This window comes from Pyrus communis, chromosome 14 (assembly GCF_963583255.1).
Source record: "Pyrus communis chromosome 14, drPyrComm1.1, whole genome shotgun sequence".
NCBI classification, from domain to species: Eukaryota; Viridiplantae; Streptophyta; class Magnoliopsida; order Rosales; family Rosaceae; genus Pyrus; species Pyrus communis.
The window spans coordinates 1,034,813-1,055,377 of record NC_084816.1 but is presented as its reverse complement, the minus strand read 5'-3'; the positions used below and the strand labels follow the sequence as shown (position 1 = coordinate 1,055,377).

At 37.3% G+C, this 20,565-nt stretch overlaps 1 protein-coding gene, 2 long non-coding RNA genes and 1 pseudogene across 3 annotated transcripts; all 4 read right to left on the bottom strand.

The window, feature by feature from the left end:
- Positions 1-301: 301 nt before the first annotated feature.
- Positions 302-1,067, bottom strand: LOC137714926 (uncharacterized). The gene is made up of 3 exons (XR_011065483.1): positions 728-1,067; positions 530-608; positions 302-431 (listed from the first exon to the last, which is right to left on the bottom strand). It is a non-coding gene; the product is annotated as an uncharacterized lncRNA (long non-coding RNA).
- A 2,105-nt stretch (positions 1,068-3,172) lies between these two features.
- LOC137716483 (nucleolar complex-associated protein 2-like) lies at positions 3,173-4,388 on the bottom strand. Its single transcript, XM_068455941.1, has 4 exons — positions 4,323-4,388; positions 4,000-4,094; positions 3,788-3,916; positions 3,173-3,704 (listed from the first exon to the last, which is right to left on the bottom strand). Exons 1-4 carry the CDS (start codon positions 4,371-4,373, stop codon positions 3,431-3,433), a joined length of 549 nt encoding a protein of 182 aa, XP_068312042.1. The 5' UTR covers positions 4,374-4,388; the 3' UTR covers positions 3,173-3,430.
- A 200-nt stretch (positions 4,389-4,588) lies between these two features.
- Positions 4,589-5,678, bottom strand: LOC137716484 (uncharacterized). The gene is made up of 5 exons (XR_011065680.1): positions 5,607-5,678; positions 5,286-5,480; positions 5,025-5,156; positions 4,827-4,939; positions 4,589-4,729 (listed from the first exon to the last, which is right to left on the bottom strand). It is a non-coding gene; the product is annotated as an uncharacterized lncRNA (long non-coding RNA).
- Positions 5,679-11,569: 5,891 nt separating this feature from the next.
- LOC137716288 (putative disease resistance RPP13-like protein 1) lies at positions 11,570-20,281 on the bottom strand (annotated as a pseudogene).
- Between the last annotated feature and the right edge of the window lie 284 nt (positions 20,282-20,565).

Below are 20,565 nucleotides of genomic sequence, written 5' to 3'. Positions count from 1 at the left end.
TTTGTTAGCTTGCTATGCGAGTCACACGACATCACAAGACATCACACACGCTAATATATAGAAAACAAACCTCCGAGTCCAAATGCAACTTTGAATATTCTCTTGATTGCTCATGAAATCCACAATGGTGAGAAGAATGCTATAACCTCTCGGTTCCTTTAGATCACTTCCGGGAGAAAACATGTTCATATGCAGCAATAATAGGAACAATTTCATTTAAAGTATGTGGTATATATTTTTCTTTAAAGAGAGTATGCGGATTCTGAGTTTTGATGAAAATGTAGGAAAAAAACGCAGAGCTTTACCTTCACACGCTTTTTACCAGTTTCTCTAAATCCAACTGTGAAAACCATATTATCTCTCAAATCCATTTCAATAGGATGCCAACTCAAATGCTTTCCTTTTTCATACCTCAGCCTAACAAGATACTCCTAAATTCAAAGATGAAGAAATTATTGTTGATAAATTTATCTTAAAAACAAGCAAACGGAACTTAAAACAAAAAAAAAGTGGTGGAAAGGTCATTTACTGGAATATCAACAGACGCAAGCATGATGACAGTGCTACAAGGATCAAGCGCGCTGTTCAACCACTTTGTTTGTACAAATCTGCACCCATGCGAAGATGAGAGTGACATCAAGAGAAGATGAAAAGGCATGCCTCTCATATTCAAACTATAAACAGTATTTAGAAAGGGAAAAGAAAAAAACATCGTTCCAGGGGTCACCTCTCCGATTAAAGGAGAATTATATTCATGCCAGATAGCTGGAGTAGCACCATTCAAGGACAATTAATTGATGCATGTTTAAATTGTTGGCAGTAGATGATCCTTTCTTTACCATTCCGGAGTTGCCATCTGCATCAATAAAGCCGACATATATGTAGTCCCATTGTGTTGTCCTGACTGATAGCATAGTTGAATTATACTGTTACAGAAAGGCAGAATAATTTACACTCAAGTGTTTAACTGCTTACACCGAAATCTGTAGGCGAGGCAGCAGACAGCCACTGAGTCGAGTAACACTGGCATTCTAGAAAGCGGTGCCAATAAGCCATGCTCTCTTCAACCATTGTGTTTGTATATAAACATTTGTGTATACACCTACCTCAAGATGACAGAGGCATTGGAAGATGAGCGAGCATTCCGCCGTATGGAAACCACAGCAGTACATCGGAGAAACAAAAACATCATCAACAAGCCCATGCAGGGTGAATCATATACGCGAGAGATTGCCGCCGCACCAATCAACAACTAGTAATTGATATGTAAGCTAAAACCGGTTGCTATTATATTTGATGATACTGTCCTGAAATTTCAAGAAACATGTAAATGTTAGGGGAGAAATGAAAAATAAGAGAAAGAAGAAAGGGTAGCACAGTTGAATTATACTGCTAAAAAGTAATTTAACAAAATTAAAGGCAAGTGGTGTCATATATATACATAAGTACCTGAGTGGTTGATGTAAGCTAACATCGTTTGCCCTCTGATAATCCTATCTTTACCGTTCCGCATACATTCAATCTTTATATAGATGTTGACGAGAACTGAGGTCTGCAGGTACCTGTTGAATGTCCATTTCTTTTCAAAGATTTCCAACTTGACAGAAAACCAGAGCACCATTTAATAATCCTATTTTTATAGGTTCACTCAGTTTGCTCGCTGCATCAATGACACTGATATACCTGCTACTACCATCACATTGTTCTGACTTAGCATATAGTAGAATTGAACTGTCAAAGAAAAAGACTGATATATAAATGCAATATAGATAAGGCAAACTGAAGATAGAAAAAGTCCTTCACTGCATCAAGGACTTTTAATGCAGTAAAAAAATAAATACTTACGATAAAGCCAAAAACATATCATCAAGTATCCAAAACAAACCTGCAGGAAGATAACAATCTAAAAAGCAGTTGAAAAAAATAAGAATCTAACAAACATCTCCAATTCTAACTCCACAACGTCGCCTCTGAATGATGTAGAACTTGATCAAATTTAAAGAAACACAAGTGTATGAAGCAACCTTCTATTTTCCATAGACAAATTAGTAAAGGAGTGTGGAGGTTTTATATTAGAATACAGGCACAAATCATAATTGTGCCAACATATTCTTTATTAATATTTACTAGACACAATTTCTAATATCAGTGTCATAAAAATGATTTTATAATTATTAAAATATATTGTCTATCTGAAGACCGAAGAGGAAGTAGGTTGATTCATTATTTAGTAATATTTAATGGACACAATTTCTAACATTTGTGTCATAAAAAGAAATTTATAATTATTAACTCATTTTTCCACTAACTTTTGCACGGACGCTGATGGCACAATTGTTGGTTATGTGTCACTGAATGAATGACTTTTAATACAATAAAAAAAATTAACCCTTACTATAAAACCAAAAACCATATCACAGGTATAAAAAAAAACTAACCTGCATGAAGATAACAATCTAAAAAATTGTTAAAAAATATACAAATCTAACATAAATTCATTGCAGCTGGAAATGATTCATTGTAAATCTAAAACACACCACTTAGTACTACGGTATAGTGATATTCTTCTTTACTTGTAAGTGGGAGATCTGAGGTTCGGCTCTCGCGAAAAACGAATTTGAACAGCATTATTGCTAACTTATTTTCAAGCTAAAATATTGCACAGTAATAAACAGCTCCATACCATTATTTACCACAACCTCATTTTTGTTGTAGTGTGTTTGTGTGCATGTATATGTATGTAGTCTCTAGTTATTGAGTTATATAATATAGTAAAAGGATCCGGCGTGTTCGTTCATTGTATATCGCGTGGTAAGTTTTATTTAGGTATTATTTATATTTGAATTTTAAATTTTAAATTTTAAATAATTTATGACCGCACGATATACGTAAACGAACATGATTGCGGGATCATTACGATCCGTTCCGTACCATCAAAGGTGTGTATTTATAAACTTTGTTGGTCCCACTTTAAATTATATTTCGGAAAAGGATAAGCATCTATCTTTTTTTTCTTTTTGTTTTTTGTTTTTTGCTTTTTTTTTTTTTTTGTTTTAGCTTTTTTCCGAGAGATTATATAGAAAATTTATAAATGTGTGTCTGGTGTATGTGTGCGTGTATATGTATGTAGTCTCTGGTTATTGAGGTATATAATATATATCCCTCAAATGTGTGTATTTATAAACTTTGTGGGTCCCACTTTAAATTAACATACTTATATCTCATTGATAACATTTTGTAAATTTATTATACAAATTTGGTCTACCTAGCATTACGCTTTCTTGAAATTATACTTTTATAAGAGGGAAAAAAAATTCAAATTAATCTCTTCACATTGATCAAACAGGAACTTCATGCATAACTTCCAAGTACGTACAACAAAACAATGGAGACTATCGGACGGGCGCACGAGAAACTTGGGTCTCTTCGGTTAGCCGTCTTTCTCTTCCTTGACCTTTTGCTTGAGGTTTTGCATTCTTTTTTTATATACTTGTAGAGCGTTTCGGCTTCTTGCTTTCCAGCTTCGAAGGAGTTGGTTTCTCCACTCCATCTTCATCAGGCGAAGAGGTGTCGCTAAAGACCTGTCTTCTTCATCAGAACTGAGTACCAACTCCTGAACAATATCTTCACCCATGGCTACTTGGTCCTGGCACTCAGTCTTTCGCTTCCTTTTCTTCTTTTTCACATCTTTGGGTGGTTCAGCTCTGAAAAACCAATAATAATGTTACAACACAAATACCAAAAGTAAAATTGTATAGAAATCTAGAAAGAGAGAGAGTGACCACACTTGGAATCCTTTCCTGGTAACCAGGGCGACCTAAAGGCAGCAATGCCTTCGTCGTCCTTGGTGTCATCTTCTTCGTCGCTTTCTCGTCCTTTACTTCCAAAGACAGATGAATGCTCGCCCACTAGAACACTGGAAGCAATTAGCATGTTAGAAAATGGAACATCAAACATGATTCTGTGAAAATGAACTCAATAGACAACACGATCTCAGACCTGGATTCCGACAACGAAGCATTTCTTTGTTGTGCTACTTCATGTAGAGTTGCAACGTACTTCGACAGAGGGCATGCCCCTGACTTTTTCTCATCCTATAACAACATATAAGGACTTCAGTTTCTCCAAGATGATATCAAAATAAAACGAAATGAAGGCAAATCGTTAAAGATATTTCAGATTAAAACAAAGTTTGATAATTCAATCATGAAAGATCCAAGAAATAGGCATTTGTGGTTATTGGCTGGTAATACATATAGTACATTGATGGCAAAATCACATAAGAGAAAGAAGAAAAAATTACGGAAGTGCAGGCAGCAGACCTCAAGCAAATACGCAGCTGCAGGATCATTTGGGAGAAAAGAAATTGACATACGCCTTTCAGTTGTAATCTGGGATATGGAAGAGCTGAAACATTAGCTATGTACAACAAGGTTTTCCAACATTTAAAAGACGTAATTATTAACAGATGAAACAGTAAAATAAAAAACTTCTTCAACAAATCAATAGTCCACACATCTCAAGCTCGGGCATGGGAGCAGAGCACATGTGGTCACTAGACTCTTCCACTCTAACCACATACCTGATAAATGAACTCCCTCATTGATTTCCAAAACCTCTAAACCTTGTTGGATTTGCAGAAGGTACGCAATTCGTACAGCTAGAATAAAAGACAACTCGGGGAAAGCGACAGAATAGATCCAGTGAGCTAAATGTTCAGCAAGCTCGTCTACAACAGAAAACACACATTCTCCTCAAACTCCCAAAAACAATAACAATGTAGTATTGAATTTGAAGAAGAGAAGAATGTCCACGCTAAAATACACCTTCAGAACAGTGCGCAAATTAATAGCTTTGCCAACACCACCATTGGTGGGTTTGTTCAACTCTTTCATCTCAAGCATGTCCAAAAGCAGCATAGAAACCGGAGTGAAAGTACCTGTCAAAGCAGCACTGTGATTAAGCGTTCTAATACACCTCAATCTGAGGGGAAAGTATCTAGCAGTTGGAACTAGATGGGCTACCCCACTAATTATTTCAGCTAGGGGATACGCAACAGCCCTAAACTCAGGTCCTGTGCCATAGGAAGAGACAGCTCCAGTCCAGAGCTCAAGACAGTTCATGAACTTCCACTCATAAACCTTTCGGAATGCTTTCTACAAAAGGCAAAGCCAAGTGAAATGCTAGATATATAGGGCATCTGGCACGTGTTAAACTAAATTCAATTTCCAGAATTAAAAAAGAAAATGAGAGACTAGAATTTGAAACATGGAGGAAAAGCTAACATTGTTATTCAATGGTACCAAGAAAAACTTTTTTTTTTTTTCAATGTAGTCAATGACTTCAAAAAAACTTTTACAGGCAGTTTATCTAGCCGCTCTTGCCACAAATAATTCATAGAGGTTAAGCTCTCTCTGTGGGGTAGGTAGTGTCATTAGCCTTTCCGATCATTCTTAAGTTCCACAAAGATGCAAGTTAGCCTACAAAAGACAATCCAATAACTAAACAAAAGGTAAACATTCATATTTCAAGGATATAGTACCTTAGTTGAATTACATTGATACATAAAGGAAGAACAGATTACACTCAAGTGTTCAACTGCTTACACTGAAATCTGTAGGCGCAGCAGCCAGCCACCGACTCTAGTACTACTGGCATTCTAGCATGCAGTGCCAATAGAGTTGAGAGTCCAGGAGGTTTTGAACGTCCATTTCCATCCAAAAATTTCAAACTTGATAGTCCAGTAGAGCTCCATTTGATAATCCGATCTTTACAGGTTTAGGCTGTTTGCTCAATGCATCAATGAAACCGATATATCTGTTAGTCTCTTCACATTTTCTTGACTTAGCATATAATTGAAATGAACCATTAAAGAAAAAGACCTAATATAACTGCAATAGAGAAAAGGCAAACCAAAGAGAGAAAAAGTGAGAGAAAATAAATTACAATTTACATCTGATCTGCAATGTTCAACCGGTGAAATCCATAGCACAACAACCAGCCTCTTTATCTAGTGACGCAACATACTTACTGGCATTCAAGCAAAGCACTGCCATGAGGCACTATTCAACTGTTGTGCGCAAATGAGAGAAGTATGAAAAACCCTCTTCTCATGCAGGAGAATCACGTACATCCACCCCAAGTAGTTCCACAGTATCAGACTACAAAGAAGTCAGTCTCCTCGCATTCTACTGTAATTTCATTGGAATTAGACTCTGAAACTTGAATTTAAGTAGGAATATTGCTGAGGACAATCAATATAATAATAAATAAATAATTACCTGGCTTCATCTTGAGAGTTGAGAGTTGAGAGTTGAAGAGGTGAAGTGAAAGCTCATAGGATGGTGACTTCATCATCTATCTTTATGCAACGAATGCCAGATATGTTAACGAATCAAAAGATCACCTACATATATAGTGAGTGAACCTGCAATGTTCATATAATTTTCTTTTCTTCGTTTATCAACTTGCTATGACACAATAAAAAGTTATAAAAAATTTTGAATGCATGGAAACCAAATATTAAAAATTGTGAGAAGCTCCGCTTTTTTCCACCTTGCCTTTGGTTATTTTATTTTTTGGTTTTGCTCTACTTTTTGCAAAGCCACACCGCCAGCACTGGAAACAATGATTAGGTTAGTATGCTTTCAAGTTGTTATCTTTTTTGGTTTTGCTCTGCTTTTTGCAAAACCACACAGCCAGAACAACAGCATCTTCTCATTTTTTTGTATGCAAAAGCTGGAACACAGTATATTAGATAGGGTTATTAGAAGAAATTCAATTATTATAATGTTTTTTGTATCTTTATACCAGGAATTTCTATTTTTTATAACTGAATGTAATCCTCTTGGTCCTGAACTACATACAACTGCTACAATATAATGGATAACTATAATTTGTATCTTTATATTATATAAATTTAACCTTTTCCAGTTAACGCTTTTCCAAATTCATTGTTGTTATCGTTGTTCCTATTTTGTAACCGAAATTTTTTCATTTTTAACATCTTAACTTCAAACCCGCGGCAACGCGTTGGTACTAAGCACTTGTGTGTGTCTAGTTTGTGATGTGTGGGTGTGTGTATATATCCCTCAAAGGATGGGATCCTTTTTGGTTACTTTTTGTGAAAATTTTAAGAATCCTTGTAATCTAGACGTTCATCATATATCGTATAACTAATTTTCATCATATATTATTTGTATTTAATTTTAAATAAAAAAATTCAAATGATTTTTAATTGCACGATATACGATGAACAACTAAGATATAAAGATCCCTAGAATCCCAAAAATGGATCATGTCCGGATCCCTTCCTCCTAATCCACTAAATTAGGAAATTTGTGCCGTTAAAATTTAATTCAACGGTTGAAGCTACTGTAACTTTTAAAGTGTGTCTCTCTTTGTAGCCGTTGGATCAAATTTCAACGGCACGAATTCTATGATTTGATGGATTAGGAGAAAGGAATCCGGTGAAGATTCATTTCCCTAGAATCCTCACCATTTGGATCCGGATGGAATTCAAATCCTTCCTCAAAGGTGTGTAGACACCTTGTGGGTCCCACTTTGAATTTTATTTTAATTATTCAAATCATTTGTCATTTACTACGTTGTTCAAAGATCATCTTTTCCAAAAAAAAAAAAAAAATTATACATATTGAAAATCATTAACATGTTTAATTATAGTGAAGAAAATAAACGAGCAAGATATTTGCAGAAAGCCCTAATGACAACCAACTTAATTGAGTGGTTATATGATTTGAAATTTGAGTGGTTTTTTGCATAAATGTGAAGATCTAAAAATTAGAGGATCTCATTGTCGACATACAATTTGGAATTAGCCTACAATAGTATCTCTTACATTGGCCTACAACTGTCACGCATCGATCCCAACAAACATCCTAGATCGACACGTGAAGTCAACATATACCTGGTCATCTTTCATGCCTCGCCTCCAACTTTCCCATCAAACTGGGTTAAGGCGAGGCATCGTCTATTTCTCCACGGCATCTTCCTCTAGAGCGGTTAACGAATCAAACAATCGCCTACCTATATAGTGAGTGAACCTGCAATGTTTAAATAACTTTTTTCTTCGTTTGTTAGCTTGTTATGCGAGTCACACGACATCACAAGACATCACACACGCTAATATATAGAAAACAAACCTCCGAGTCCAAATGCAACTTTGAATATTCTCTTGATTGCTCATGAAGTCCACAATGGTGAGAAGAATGCTATAACCTCTCAGTTCATTTAGATCACTTCCGGGAGAAAACATGTTCATATGCAGCAATAATAGGAACAATTTCATTTAAAGTATGTGGTATATATTTTTCTTTAAGGAGAGTATGCGGATTCTGAGTTTTGATGAAAATGTAGGAAAAGAACGCAGAGCTTTATCTTCACACGCTTTTTACCGTTTCTCTAAATCCAACTGTGAAAACCATGTTATCTCTCAAATCCATTTCAATAGGATGCCAACTCAAATGCTTTCCTTTTTCATACCTCAGCCTAACAAGATACTCCTAAATGCAAAGATGAAGAAATTATTGTTGATAAATTTATCTTTAAAACAAGCAAATGGAACTTAAAACAAAAAAAAAAGTGGTGGAAAGCTCATTTACTGGAATATCAACAGACGCAAGCATGATGACAGTGCTACAAGGATCAAGCGCCCTGTTCAACCACTTTGTTTGTACAAATCTGCACCCATGCGAAGATGAGAGTGACATCAAGAGAAGATGAAAAGGCATGCCTCTCATATTCAAACTATAAACAGTATTTAGAAAGGGAAAAGAAAAAAACATCGTTCCAAGGGTTACCTCTCCGATTAAAGGAGAATTATATTCATGCCAGATAGCTGGAGTAGCACCATTCAAGGACAATTAATTGATGCATGTTTAAATTGTTGGCAGTAGATGATCCTTTCTTTACCATTCCGGAGTTGCCATCTGCATCAATAAAGCCTACATATATGTAGTCCCATCGTGTTGTCCTGACTGATAGCATAGTTGAAGTATACTGTTACAGAAAGGCAGAATAAGTTACACTCAAGTGTTCAACTGCTTACACCGAAATCTGTAGGCACGGCAGCAGACAGCCACTGAGTCGAGTAACACTGGCATTCTAGAAAGCGGTGCCAATAAGCCATGCTCTCTTCAACCATTGTGTTTGTATATAAACATTTGTGTATACACCTACCTCAAGATGACAGAGGCATTGGAAGATGAGCGAGCATTCCGCCGTATGGAAACCACAGCAGTACATCGGAGAAACAAAAACATCATCAACGAGCCCATGCAGGGTGAATCATATATGCGAGAGATTGCCGCCGCACCAATCAACAACTAGTAATTGATATGTAAGCTAAAACTGGTTGCTATTATATTTGATGATACTGTCCTGAAATTTCAAGAAACATGTAAATGTTAGGGGAGAAATGAAAAATAAGAGAAAGAAGAAAGGGTAGCACAGTTGAATTATACTGCTAAAAAGTAATTTAACAAAATTAAAGGCAAGTGGTGTCATATATATACATAAGTACCTGAGTGGTTGATGTAAGCTAACATCGTTTGCCCTCTGATAATCCTATGTTTATTGTTCAATAGTTTTCTCTCTGGGCCGATGACGTCCCACATACATTCAATCTTTATATAGATGTTGACGAGAACTGAGGTCTGCAGGTACCTGTTGAATGTCCATTTCTGTCCAAAGATTTCCAACTTGACAGAAAACCAGAGCACCATTTAATAATCCTATTTTTACAGGTTTACTCTGTTTGCTCGCTGCATCAATGAAACCGATATACCTGCTACTACCATCACATTGTTCTGACTTAGCATATAGTAGAATTGAATTGTCAAAGAAAAAGACTGATATATAAATGCAATATAGATAAGGCAAACTGAAGATAGAAAAAGTCCTTCACTGCATGAAGGACTTTTAATGCAGGAAAAAAATAAACACTTACGATAAAGCCAAAAACATATCATCAAGTATCCAAAACAAACCTGCAGGAAGATAACAATCTAAAAAGCAGTTGAAAAAAATAAGAATCTAACAAACATCTCCAATTCTAACTCCACAACGTCGCCTCTGAATGATGTAGAACTTGATCAAATTTAAAGAAACACAAGTGTTGAAGCAACCTTCTATTTTCCATAGACAAATTAGTAAAGGAGTGTGGAGGTTTTATATTAGAATACAGGCACAAATCATAATTGTGCCAACATATTCTTTATTAATATTTACTGGACATAATTTCTAATATCAATGTCTTAAAAATGATTTTATAATTATTAAAATATATTGTCTATCTGAAGACCGAAAGGAAAGTAGGTTGATTCATTATTTAGTAATATTTAATGGACACAATTTCTAACATTTGTGTCATAAAAAGAAATTTATAATTATTAACTCATTTTTCCACTAACTTTTGCACCAACGCTAATGGCACAATTGTTGGTTATGTGTCGATGCATGAATGACTTTTAATACAATAAAAAAAATTAACACTTACTATAAAACCAAAAACCATATCACAAGTATAAAAAAACTAACCTATAGGAAGATAACAATCTAAAAAATTGTTAAAAAAAAAATACAAATCTAACATACATTCATTTCAGCTGGAAATGATTCACTGTAAATCTAAAACACACCACTTAGTACTACGGTGTAGTGGTATTCTTCTTTACTTTTAAGTGAGAGATCTGAGGTTCGGCTCTCGCGAAAAACGAGTGGTATTCTTCTTTACTTGTAAGCGAGAGATCTGAGGTTCGGCTCTCGCGAAAAACGAATTTGAACAGCATTATTGTTAACTTATTTTCAAGCTAAAATATTGCACAGTAATAAAAATTCAAATTTTAAATAATTTCTGATCGTACAATGTACTTAAACGGACATGATTACGGGATCGTTACGATCCCTTCCGTACCATCAAAGGTGTGTATTTAAAAACTTTGTGGGTCCCACTTTAAATTATATTTCGGAAAAGGATAAGCATCTATCTTTTTTTTCCTTTTTTTTTTTTTTTTTTTTTGTTTGTTTGTTTGTTTTAGCTTTTTTCCGAGAGATTATATAGAAAATTTATAAATGCGTGCCTGGTGTATGTGTGCGTGTATATGTATGTAGTCTCTGTTTATTGAGGTATATAATATATATCCCTCCAATGTGTGTATTTATAAACTTTGTGGGTCCCACTTTAAATTAACTTACTTAAATATCATTCATAACAGTTTGTAAATTTATTATACAAATTTGGTCAAACTAGCATTACCCTTTCTTGAAATTATACTTTTATAAGAGGGAAAAAAAATTCAAATTAATCTCTTCACATTGATCAAACAGGAACTTCATGCATAACTTCCAAGTACGTACAACAAAACAATGGAGACTATCGGACGGGCGCACGAGAAACTTGGGTCTCTTCGGTTAGCCGTCTTTCTCTTCCTTGACCTTTTGCTTGAGGTTTTGCATTCTTTTTTTATTTAATTGTAGAGCGTTTCGGCTTCTTGCTTTCCAGCTTCGAAGGAGCTGGTTTCTCCACTCCATCTTCATCAGCCGACGAGGTGTCGCTAAAGACCTGTCTTCTTCATCAGAACTGAGTACCAACTCCTGAACAATATCTTCATCCACGGCTACTTGGTCCTGGCACTCGGTCTTTCGCTTCCTTTTCTTCTTTTTCACATCTTTGGGTGGTTCAGATCTGAAAAACCAATAATAATGTTACAACACAAATACCAAAAGTAAAATTGTATAGAAATCTAGAAAGAGAGAGAGTGACCACACTTGGAATCCTTTCCTGGTAACCAGGGCGACCTAAAGGCAGCAATGCCTTCGTCGTCCTTGGTGTCATCTTCTTCGTCGCTTTCTCGTCCTTTACTTCCAAAGACAGATGAATGCTCGCCCACTAGAACACTGGAAGCAATTAGCATGTTAGAAAATGGAACATCAAACATGATTATGTGAAAATGAACTCAATAGACAATGCGATCTCAGACCTGGATTCCGACAACGAAGCATTTCTTTGTTGTGCTACTTCATGTAGAGTTGCAACGTACTTCGACAGAGGGCATGCCCCTGACTTTTTCTCATCCTATAACAACATATAAGGACTTCAGTTTCTCCAAGATGATATCAAAATAAAACGAAATGAAGGCAAATCGTTAAAGATATTTCAGATTAAAACAAAGTTTGATAATTCAATCATGAAAGATCCAAGAAATAGGCATTTGTGGTTATTGGCTGGTAATACATATCATACATTGATGGCAAAATCACATAAGAGAAAGAAAAAAATTACGGAAGTGCAGACATCAGACCTCAAGCAAATACGCAGCTGCAGGATCATTTGGGAGAAAAGAAATTGACATACGCCTTTCATTTGTAAACTGACAATTAGCCTCGATCTGGGATATGGAAGAGCTGAAACATTAGCTATGTACAACAAGGTTTTCCAACATTTAAAAGACGTAATTATTAACAGATGAAACAGTAAAATAAAAAACTTCTTCAACAAATCGATAGTCCACACATCTCAAGCTTGGGCATGGAAGCAGAGCACATGTGGTCACTGGACTCTTCCACTCTAACCACATACCTGATAAATGAACTCCCTCATTGATTTCCGAAACCTCTAAACCTTGTTGGATTTGCAGAAGGTACGCAATTCGTACAGCTAGAATAAAAGACAACTCGGGGAAAGCGACAGAATAGCTCCAGTGAGCTAAATGTTCAGCAAGCTCGTCTACAACAGAAAACACACATTCTCCTCAAACTCCCAAAAACAATAACAATGTAGTATTGAATTTGAAGAAGAGAAGAATGACGACACTAAAATACACCTTCAGTACAGTGCGCAAATCAATAGCTTTGCCAACACCACCAGTGGTGGGTCTGTTCAACTCTTTCATCTCAAGCGTGTCCAAAAGCACATTAGAAACCGGAATGAAAGTACCTGTCAAAGCAGCACTGTGATTAAGCGTTCTAATACACCTCAATCTGAGGGGAAAGTATCTAGCAGTTGGAACTAGATGGGCTACCCCATTAATTATTTCAGCTCCTGTGCCATAGGAAGAGACAGCTCCAGTCCAGAGCTCAAGACAGTTCATGAACTTCCACTCATAAACCTTTCGGAATGCTTTCTACAAAAGGCAAAGCAACACAAGTGAAATGCTAGATATATAGGGCATCTGGCATGTCTTAAACTAAATTCAATTTCCAGAATTAAAAAAGAAAATGAGAAACTAGAATTTGAAACATGGAGGAAAAGCTAACATTGTTATTCAATGGTACCAAGAAAAACTTTTTTTTTTTTTTTCAATGTAGTCAATGACTTCAAAAAAACTTTTACAGGCAGTTTATCTAGCCGCTCTTGCCACAAATAATTCATAGAGGTTAAGCTCTCTCTGTGGGGTAGCTAGTGTCATTAGCCTTTCCAATCATTCTTAAGTTCCACAAAGATGCAAGTTAGCCTACAAAAGACAATCCAATAACTAAACAAAAGGTAAACATTCATATTTCAAGGATACAGTACCTTAGTTGAATTACATTGATACATAAAGGAAGAACAGATTACACTCAAGTGTTCAACTGCTTACACTGAAATCTGTAGGCGCAGCAGCCAGCCACCGAGTCTAGTACTACTGGCATTCTAGCATGCAGTGCCAATAAGCTCTGCTCTCTTAATAGAGTTGAGAGTCCAGGAGGTTTTGAACGTTCATTTCCATCCAAAATTTTCAAACTTGATAGTCCAGTAGAGCTCCATTTGATAATCCGATCTTTACAGGTTTAGGCTGTTTGCTCAATGCATCAATGAAACCGATATATCTGTTAGTCTCTTCACATTTTCTGGACTTAGCATATAATTGAAATGAACCGTTAAAGAAAAAGACTGATCCCTAATATAACTGCAATAGAGAAAAGGCAAACCAAAGAGAGAAAGTGAGAGAAAGTAAATTACAATTTACATCTGATCTGCAATGTTCAACCGGTGAAATCCATAGCACAACAACCAGCCTCTTTATCTAGTGACGCAACATACTTACTGGCATTCAAGCAAAGCACTGCCATGAGGCACTATTCAACTGTTGTGCGCAAATGAGAGAAGTATGAAAAACCCTCTTCTCATGCACGAGAATCATGTACATCCACCCCAAGTAGTTCCACAGTATCAGCCTACAAAGAAGTCAGTCTCCTCGCATTCTACTGTAATTTCATTGGAATTAGACTCTGAAACTTGAATTTAAGTAGGAATATTGCTGAGGACAATCAATATAATAATAAATAAAAAATTACCTGGCTTCATCTTGAGAGTTGAGAGTTGAAGAGGTGAAGTGAAAGCTCATAGGATGGTGACTTCATCATCTATCTTTATGCAACGAATGTGAGATATGTTAACGAATCACAAGGTCGCCTACATATATAGTGAGTGAACCTGCAATGTTCATATAATTTTCTTTTCTTCGTTTATCGACTTGCTATGCGAGTCACACAACATCACACACGCTAATATATAGAAAACAAACCTCTGAGTCCAGATGCAACTTTGAATACTCTTGATTGCTCATGAAATCCACAACGGTGAGAAGAATGCTATAACCTCTCAGTTCCTTTGGATCACTTCCAGGAGATAAGATGTTCCTAAGCGGCAACAATAGGCACAATTTCATTTGAAGTATGGGGTATATATTTTTCTTTAACTTATGTGGAGTATATTTTTCTATAGGGAGGGTATGTGGATGCATAGTTTTGATGAAAATGTAGGAAAAGAATGCATAGTTCTGAATCAAATTGTGAAAGGCATGTTTTCTTTCAAATCCATTTCAATACAATAGGATGCCACTCAACCACTTCCCTTTTTCATACCTCAGCTTAACAAGATACTCCTAAATTCAAAGATGAAGAAATTATCATGGATACATTTATCTTAGAAAACAAGCAAATAGAACTTAAAACAAAAGAGAGTGTTGGAAACCTCAATTACAGCTCATCTGCAGTGCTCAACGTAAGAATTATCATTCTTGTGAAATCAGTAGCACACCAGCCAACCACTTATTCTAGTAATATTATTTACTGGAATACCAACAAACGCAAGCATGAGAATAGTGCTCCAAGGATCAAGCGAGCTGTTCAACCACTTTGTCCGTGCAAAAGCATATCTGCACCCATTCGAAGATGACAGCGACGTCATAATAAGATGAAAAGGCATGCTTCTCATGTTCAAACTATAAAAGCATTAGAAACAAAATCACTCTAGGAGTCACCTCTCTGATTAAAGAAGAATTATATTCATGCCAGATAGCTGGAGCTAGCACCATTCAAAGACAACTAATTGATACATGTTTTAAATCGTTGGCTATAGATAATCCAATCGTTACAATCCCAGAGTTGCCATCTGCATCAATAAAGCCGACAAATACGTCAGTCCCATAGTGTTGTCCTGACTGATTGCATAGTTGAATTACATTGTTACCGAAAGGAAGAACAAATTACACTCAAAGTGTTCAACTACTAACACTGAAATCTGTAGACGCAGCAGCCAGGCACCAAGTCTAGTACACTGGCATTCTAGCAAGCGGTGCCAATAAGCCATGCTCTCTCCAACCATTGTGTTTGCAGAGAAACATATATATATGCACCTACCACAAAATGACAGATGCGTTGAAAGATGAGTAAGCATTCCGCCATATGGAAACCACAGCAGTATATATAAACACAAGTACGTACCTCAGTGTTTGGTGTAAGCTAACATCATTTTCCCTCCGATAATCCTGTCTTTGCAGTTCAATAGTTTTCTCTCTGGACCGACGAAGTCCCAGATACATTCAATCTTTATATAGCTGTTGACGAGAGCTGAGGTATAGAGGTCCCTGTCCCGTCAGGAATTGCGAGAGTGGGAGGTGTTGTAAGTCCATTTCCATGCAATAGATTTCAAACTTGACAGTCCAGAAAATCAGAGCACCATTGGATAATCCGATATACCTGTTTGTCCAAGCAGAAGATCAGAGTTATGTCGCAAACGAGACAAGTATGAGAAAAGCATCATCCAGGGTTTTACCTCTTGTCATGCAGGAGAATCATATATATCGACCCCCAAGTAGTTCCACAGTATCAGACTACAAATAATTCACTCCCCTCGCACTCTCCTGTAATTTCATCGGGATCAGACTCTGAAACTTTAATTTAAGAAGGAATATTGCTGAGGACAATCAATTTAATAATAAATAAAATAGTACCTGGCTTTTGTCTTGAGAGTTGAGAGTTGAGAGTTGGAGAGAGTGAAATGAAAGCTCACAAGATGTTGACTTCTTCATCTATCTCTATGCAAGGAATGCGAGCTACCTTCTCATACCTCTTCTTCAGATACCTCTTCTTCAGAGAAGGACAATTCCAGATCCTCAGATAAAATGTCTAGGTGTTGAAGAGAAGTGAGGTGCTCAAGTCCCTTTCCGTCCAAAGATTTCAGATTCGATACAGAAGAGATTCGGAGAGTGTGAAGAGTGGTAGGGAGCAGCTGTTCATTGAGCAACATCTCCAGCAGATCCTTGTTTCCATAGATCCGAAATTGTCGAAGAGAGACAAGCCCTTGCAATCCCCATTCCACTGAAGGCATCAGTCTCTCACAGTCACAGATAGATAATGATTGTAGGTTGGGAGGCAAACCCCCTTGTGCAAATGACACCACATTTGGAAGACTTTCTATCGTTAATTCTTGAAGGGCGGTGAGGGTGTGCATGCGGTCCGGCAACAACTTCAAATTCTTGCAGTCAACGACTAAAAAGGAAGTGAGGTTGGGAGTGGGCAATCCCCCGTCGGGAAAAGAGACAAGATTTGGACGGTCCAAAATAAACAGGGAGTTGAGATGGCTGAGATTTTCATCTGCTCCTCCTTCAACGGAAAGGGATTCCAGATTCTGACAACCAATGATAAAAAGAGATGAAAGGTTGGGGAAAATGCCCAAAGGGAACGACCTCAGAGAATCACAGCTCTCCATTAGAACCAAAGACTGAAGGGAAGTCAATTTGGCCATCATCTCACGTGATAGGAATTCTAATTTCTCGCATTGTAGAATAGTGAGTGACGTCAGCGTGGTTGGCAGACCATTTGTAGGGAACGACAAGAGTGAGGAACATCCAAATAAAGTCAAACTTTGAAGACGATTGCATTTGTGCACCATTTGCGGCAACCACTCTGTCCCGCCTTTAAAACTAGTTTCAAGCATCTGAAGCCACGGCAGCGTCCCCATCGGCAAATGTAGTACCTCACATTGACGGACCCTAAGTATCTCCAGGGAAGGAAGATGAGTGGGCAAGTTTCCTCTCAGCTTCGGACATTCGTCTAAAATCAGCTCCTTAAGACGAGGAAAGTCTGGACTTTCACCTCCACTTGGACTCGGCAGCCATTCCTCCCATGTTGGCATATTCCTAAACTCTAGCTTCTCTAAAGATTGAAATGGTTGATTTCCCCCATAGAATTCAACACCAACACTCGTAACTAATTCCATCCCTTCTACGTAGAGCTCTTTGAGAGCAGGTAGCCGACCAACTGGTGGCAGTGAACTGCAATTACTACAACCGCTGAGAGGCATCACTTGTAGGTTGGGGAAGGACGAGTCTCCCACCCAATTCGGGAAACTGGCTCCACCATAAAATCTGATGCTTAGTTTCACCAAATTTACCGAAGGTTGTAGTCCTTCAAGTACCTGTCTCTCTTTTACGGAATCATGGAAAACGTTATCACCCCATTTCAACTCTACCTCATTGAGATCATTCTTTTCCTTCAGCAAGGCATCAATAGCTCTGACTACATTTTCCAGATTCAAGATAGAAATTTTCCCTCGAAGGTGCGACAACTCCCTCAGTTCTGCAATGCTTGACCCAGTAGATTTCCCCAACACAAAAGCTGTCAGTGTTCTCAAGCTTTTTAATCTACCCATATGCACGGGCATTTTTTTTATGCGAGTTCCGCCAATATCAAGATGACGCAAATGAATTAATTTCCTCATGTCTGCAGGCAGTTCAACAAGAGAAGAACAACCTAACAACAATAGAGTTTGTAAATTGTAGAGGGTACACACTGTATCAGGTAACCTTTTAATTCTCGTATAGGAGAGATCAATGTAGCGCAAGTGTATGTGATTACCAATGGAATCAGGTAAGTGAGTGATATTTCGATATCTTGACAATGACATTACCCGTAAATATTTTTGTGTTGGCAGAAAATCATCTTGAACCTTATTGCTTACATATACTTCGCCTTCCCTTGGGTCATATGGTGTTAAAGACACTGGAAAGAATGTGTGCAAATACTTCACTCCATCTAATGGCTGAAATTTTGAAGATGTATCAAACTTTCCTCTCACATACGAGAAGTGGCGAACTCTTTTACGAGCTTCATGTGACTGTTCCAGATCCAACCTAAAACAAAACTCTCCAGACACAAACTTAGCCAAGTCATTGATGAGATCATGCATAGTGAATCTTGGTTGATCCAATCTTGGTCTTTGAAACAATGATCGCGATAACAGTTCGTCAATGTATCTTTCACCAACCTCCTCCATTGTATTCCCACTATCTGATTGTGGAATTAAACCTTCTGCCACCCATAGTAGAATTACAGTTTCCTTTTCCAATTCATAGCCCTTTGGAAAAATTGAGCAATAAGCAAAGCATCGTTTCAAGTAACTTGGAAGGTAATGGTAACTCAATCTTAGAGAAGGAAGAACACTATTAGTGTGTGGAAGATCCCAAAGATTGCTATCCAATATGTAATTCCATTCCTTGTAGTCTAGGTTGCAACCTAAGAGACCCCCTAGTGTTTTTGAAGCTAAAGGCAAACCGTTGCACTTACGTGCAATTTTCTTACCAACTTCTTCCAAGTCTGGATGTGCACTAGAGTTTTCATTTCTAAATGCATGTTGCGCCAGTAACAACCAGCAATCATCGTCCGACAATTTTTCCAAGTCATGAATTGGAATAGTATTATGCACGATGGATGCAACATGTCTGCTCCTTGTTGTTACAATCACCTTGCTTCCCTTCGCCCCATAAGTGAAAAGAGTTCGTAGACGACCCCAATCATCATAGCTCTCATTCCAAAGGTCATCTAGGACAAATAAAAATGGCTTTCCCCTTACTTGCTCCCTTAGTCGAATTTCAAGGGTATTCATATCTGAGATATCCCTTGCTTGTTCCCTTGGTCGAATTTCAAGGGAATTCATATCTGAGATATCACAAGATTTCTCAGTGATTTGTTCAATAAGGTTCTTAATCACCCTCAAAGCATCGTACTGTTCGGAAACACAAACCCAAGCATGAATGTCAAAATGCTCTTTAACTTGTTCATCATTGTAAAGGAGTTGAGCAAGGGTTGTCTTACCAACCCCGCCCATCCCTACCATAGGGACAGAATCCCTACCATCGGAAACACAGAAAAATTACTGCTACTTTCATTGTCAGATAGCAGCAGTAGTGTTTTTAACTTTTCTTTATCCTTATCCCTACCATAGGGACAGAATCCTTCCTCAACTACAGAAGTAGTGGGAGTTCTTTGTGAAACCTTGCTCCCAATACCTTCTCTAAGACCAAGGCGATTTCGCTGTTCTGCAAGGTGTTCTAACCTCTGAAATAAATCCTCCATCCTACCATTCATGCCTTTATAATTAAAAGGATTACGAGAGGTAGAGAGGAAGTTCAACACCTGGGTTTGCTTAGTCTGATCTTTCACCTTGTGACGCAGAGCTTCAGTATCGATCTCATCCACCAGGTCCTCCGCATAGAACACAGCATCTTTGAGATCGTTAAGCCACACCCCGACTGCAGGGTTGACAATCTGCTTCTCCTCTGCGTCGTTGAGCACTGCTTGAAGTGTATTCAATGTCACCTTCAGTTTGTCCATGAGCGAATGGTTGAGTCTTCTTGCCCGGAAGAAGTCCACGAACTCTCCCGAAGCAATCTTTTCGCACATCACCTGGATCGAACCGGAGAGCAAAGCCTCTCCAACCAAAGCCATTTTCTCTTCGTGGCAAAAGGACTAATTTTGATCGAGTATTTGAAGTTGAAAAACTGAAAATTCTTTGTGAAATTCAAGTAAAGAACCAGCAAAGCCTGTTAAGATTATTATATGGCTCAACTTACTTCAAGATCAGTGAGACGACTTGCTATTTTTTGGTCAATAATGCAGTGGACCACACTCGGCAAACATAGTGGCATCTGGTGGAGGTGCTTTGATGAAATTTCGGTAAAGTAGAGGGTAAAAGAATAATATGTCGGTTGGATGACATTTTCCTGTGTATTTTGGTGGTGGTCATGTTAGGACTGAAAGTTTATCAAAAGCATTCAAAATGAATTATACCACCTTATTTTCAATGAGTTATTATTGTATACGTGTTAAACTGCTATTTGTTTAAATGAGTTGAACAATATCCTTGATTGTTAAGGTGTTTTATGCAAAAAGAAAATGATAAACACAAAATTTTGATTTTGATCCCCATAATAATTACAGTTGTATCTATTCTTTTTTTATTTTTAGTTCCTAGTAAAGAATTTGTATTTTCATCTCACGTGT

Coding starts and splice junctions, on each gene's coding strand:
- LOC137716483 (XM_068455941.1), bottom strand. CDS start 4,373: ATGTCAATTTCTTTTCTCCCAAATGATCCTGCAGCTGCGTATTTGCTT. Junction 4,095..4,322: donor CAGCTGCGTATTTGCTTGAG/GTCTGCTGCCTG, acceptor ATGTTGTTATAG/GATGAGAAAAAGTCAGGGGC. Junction 3,917..3,999: donor GCTTCGTTGTCGGAATCCAG/GTCTGAGATCGT, acceptor AATTGCTTCCAG/TGTTCTAGTGGGCGAGCATT.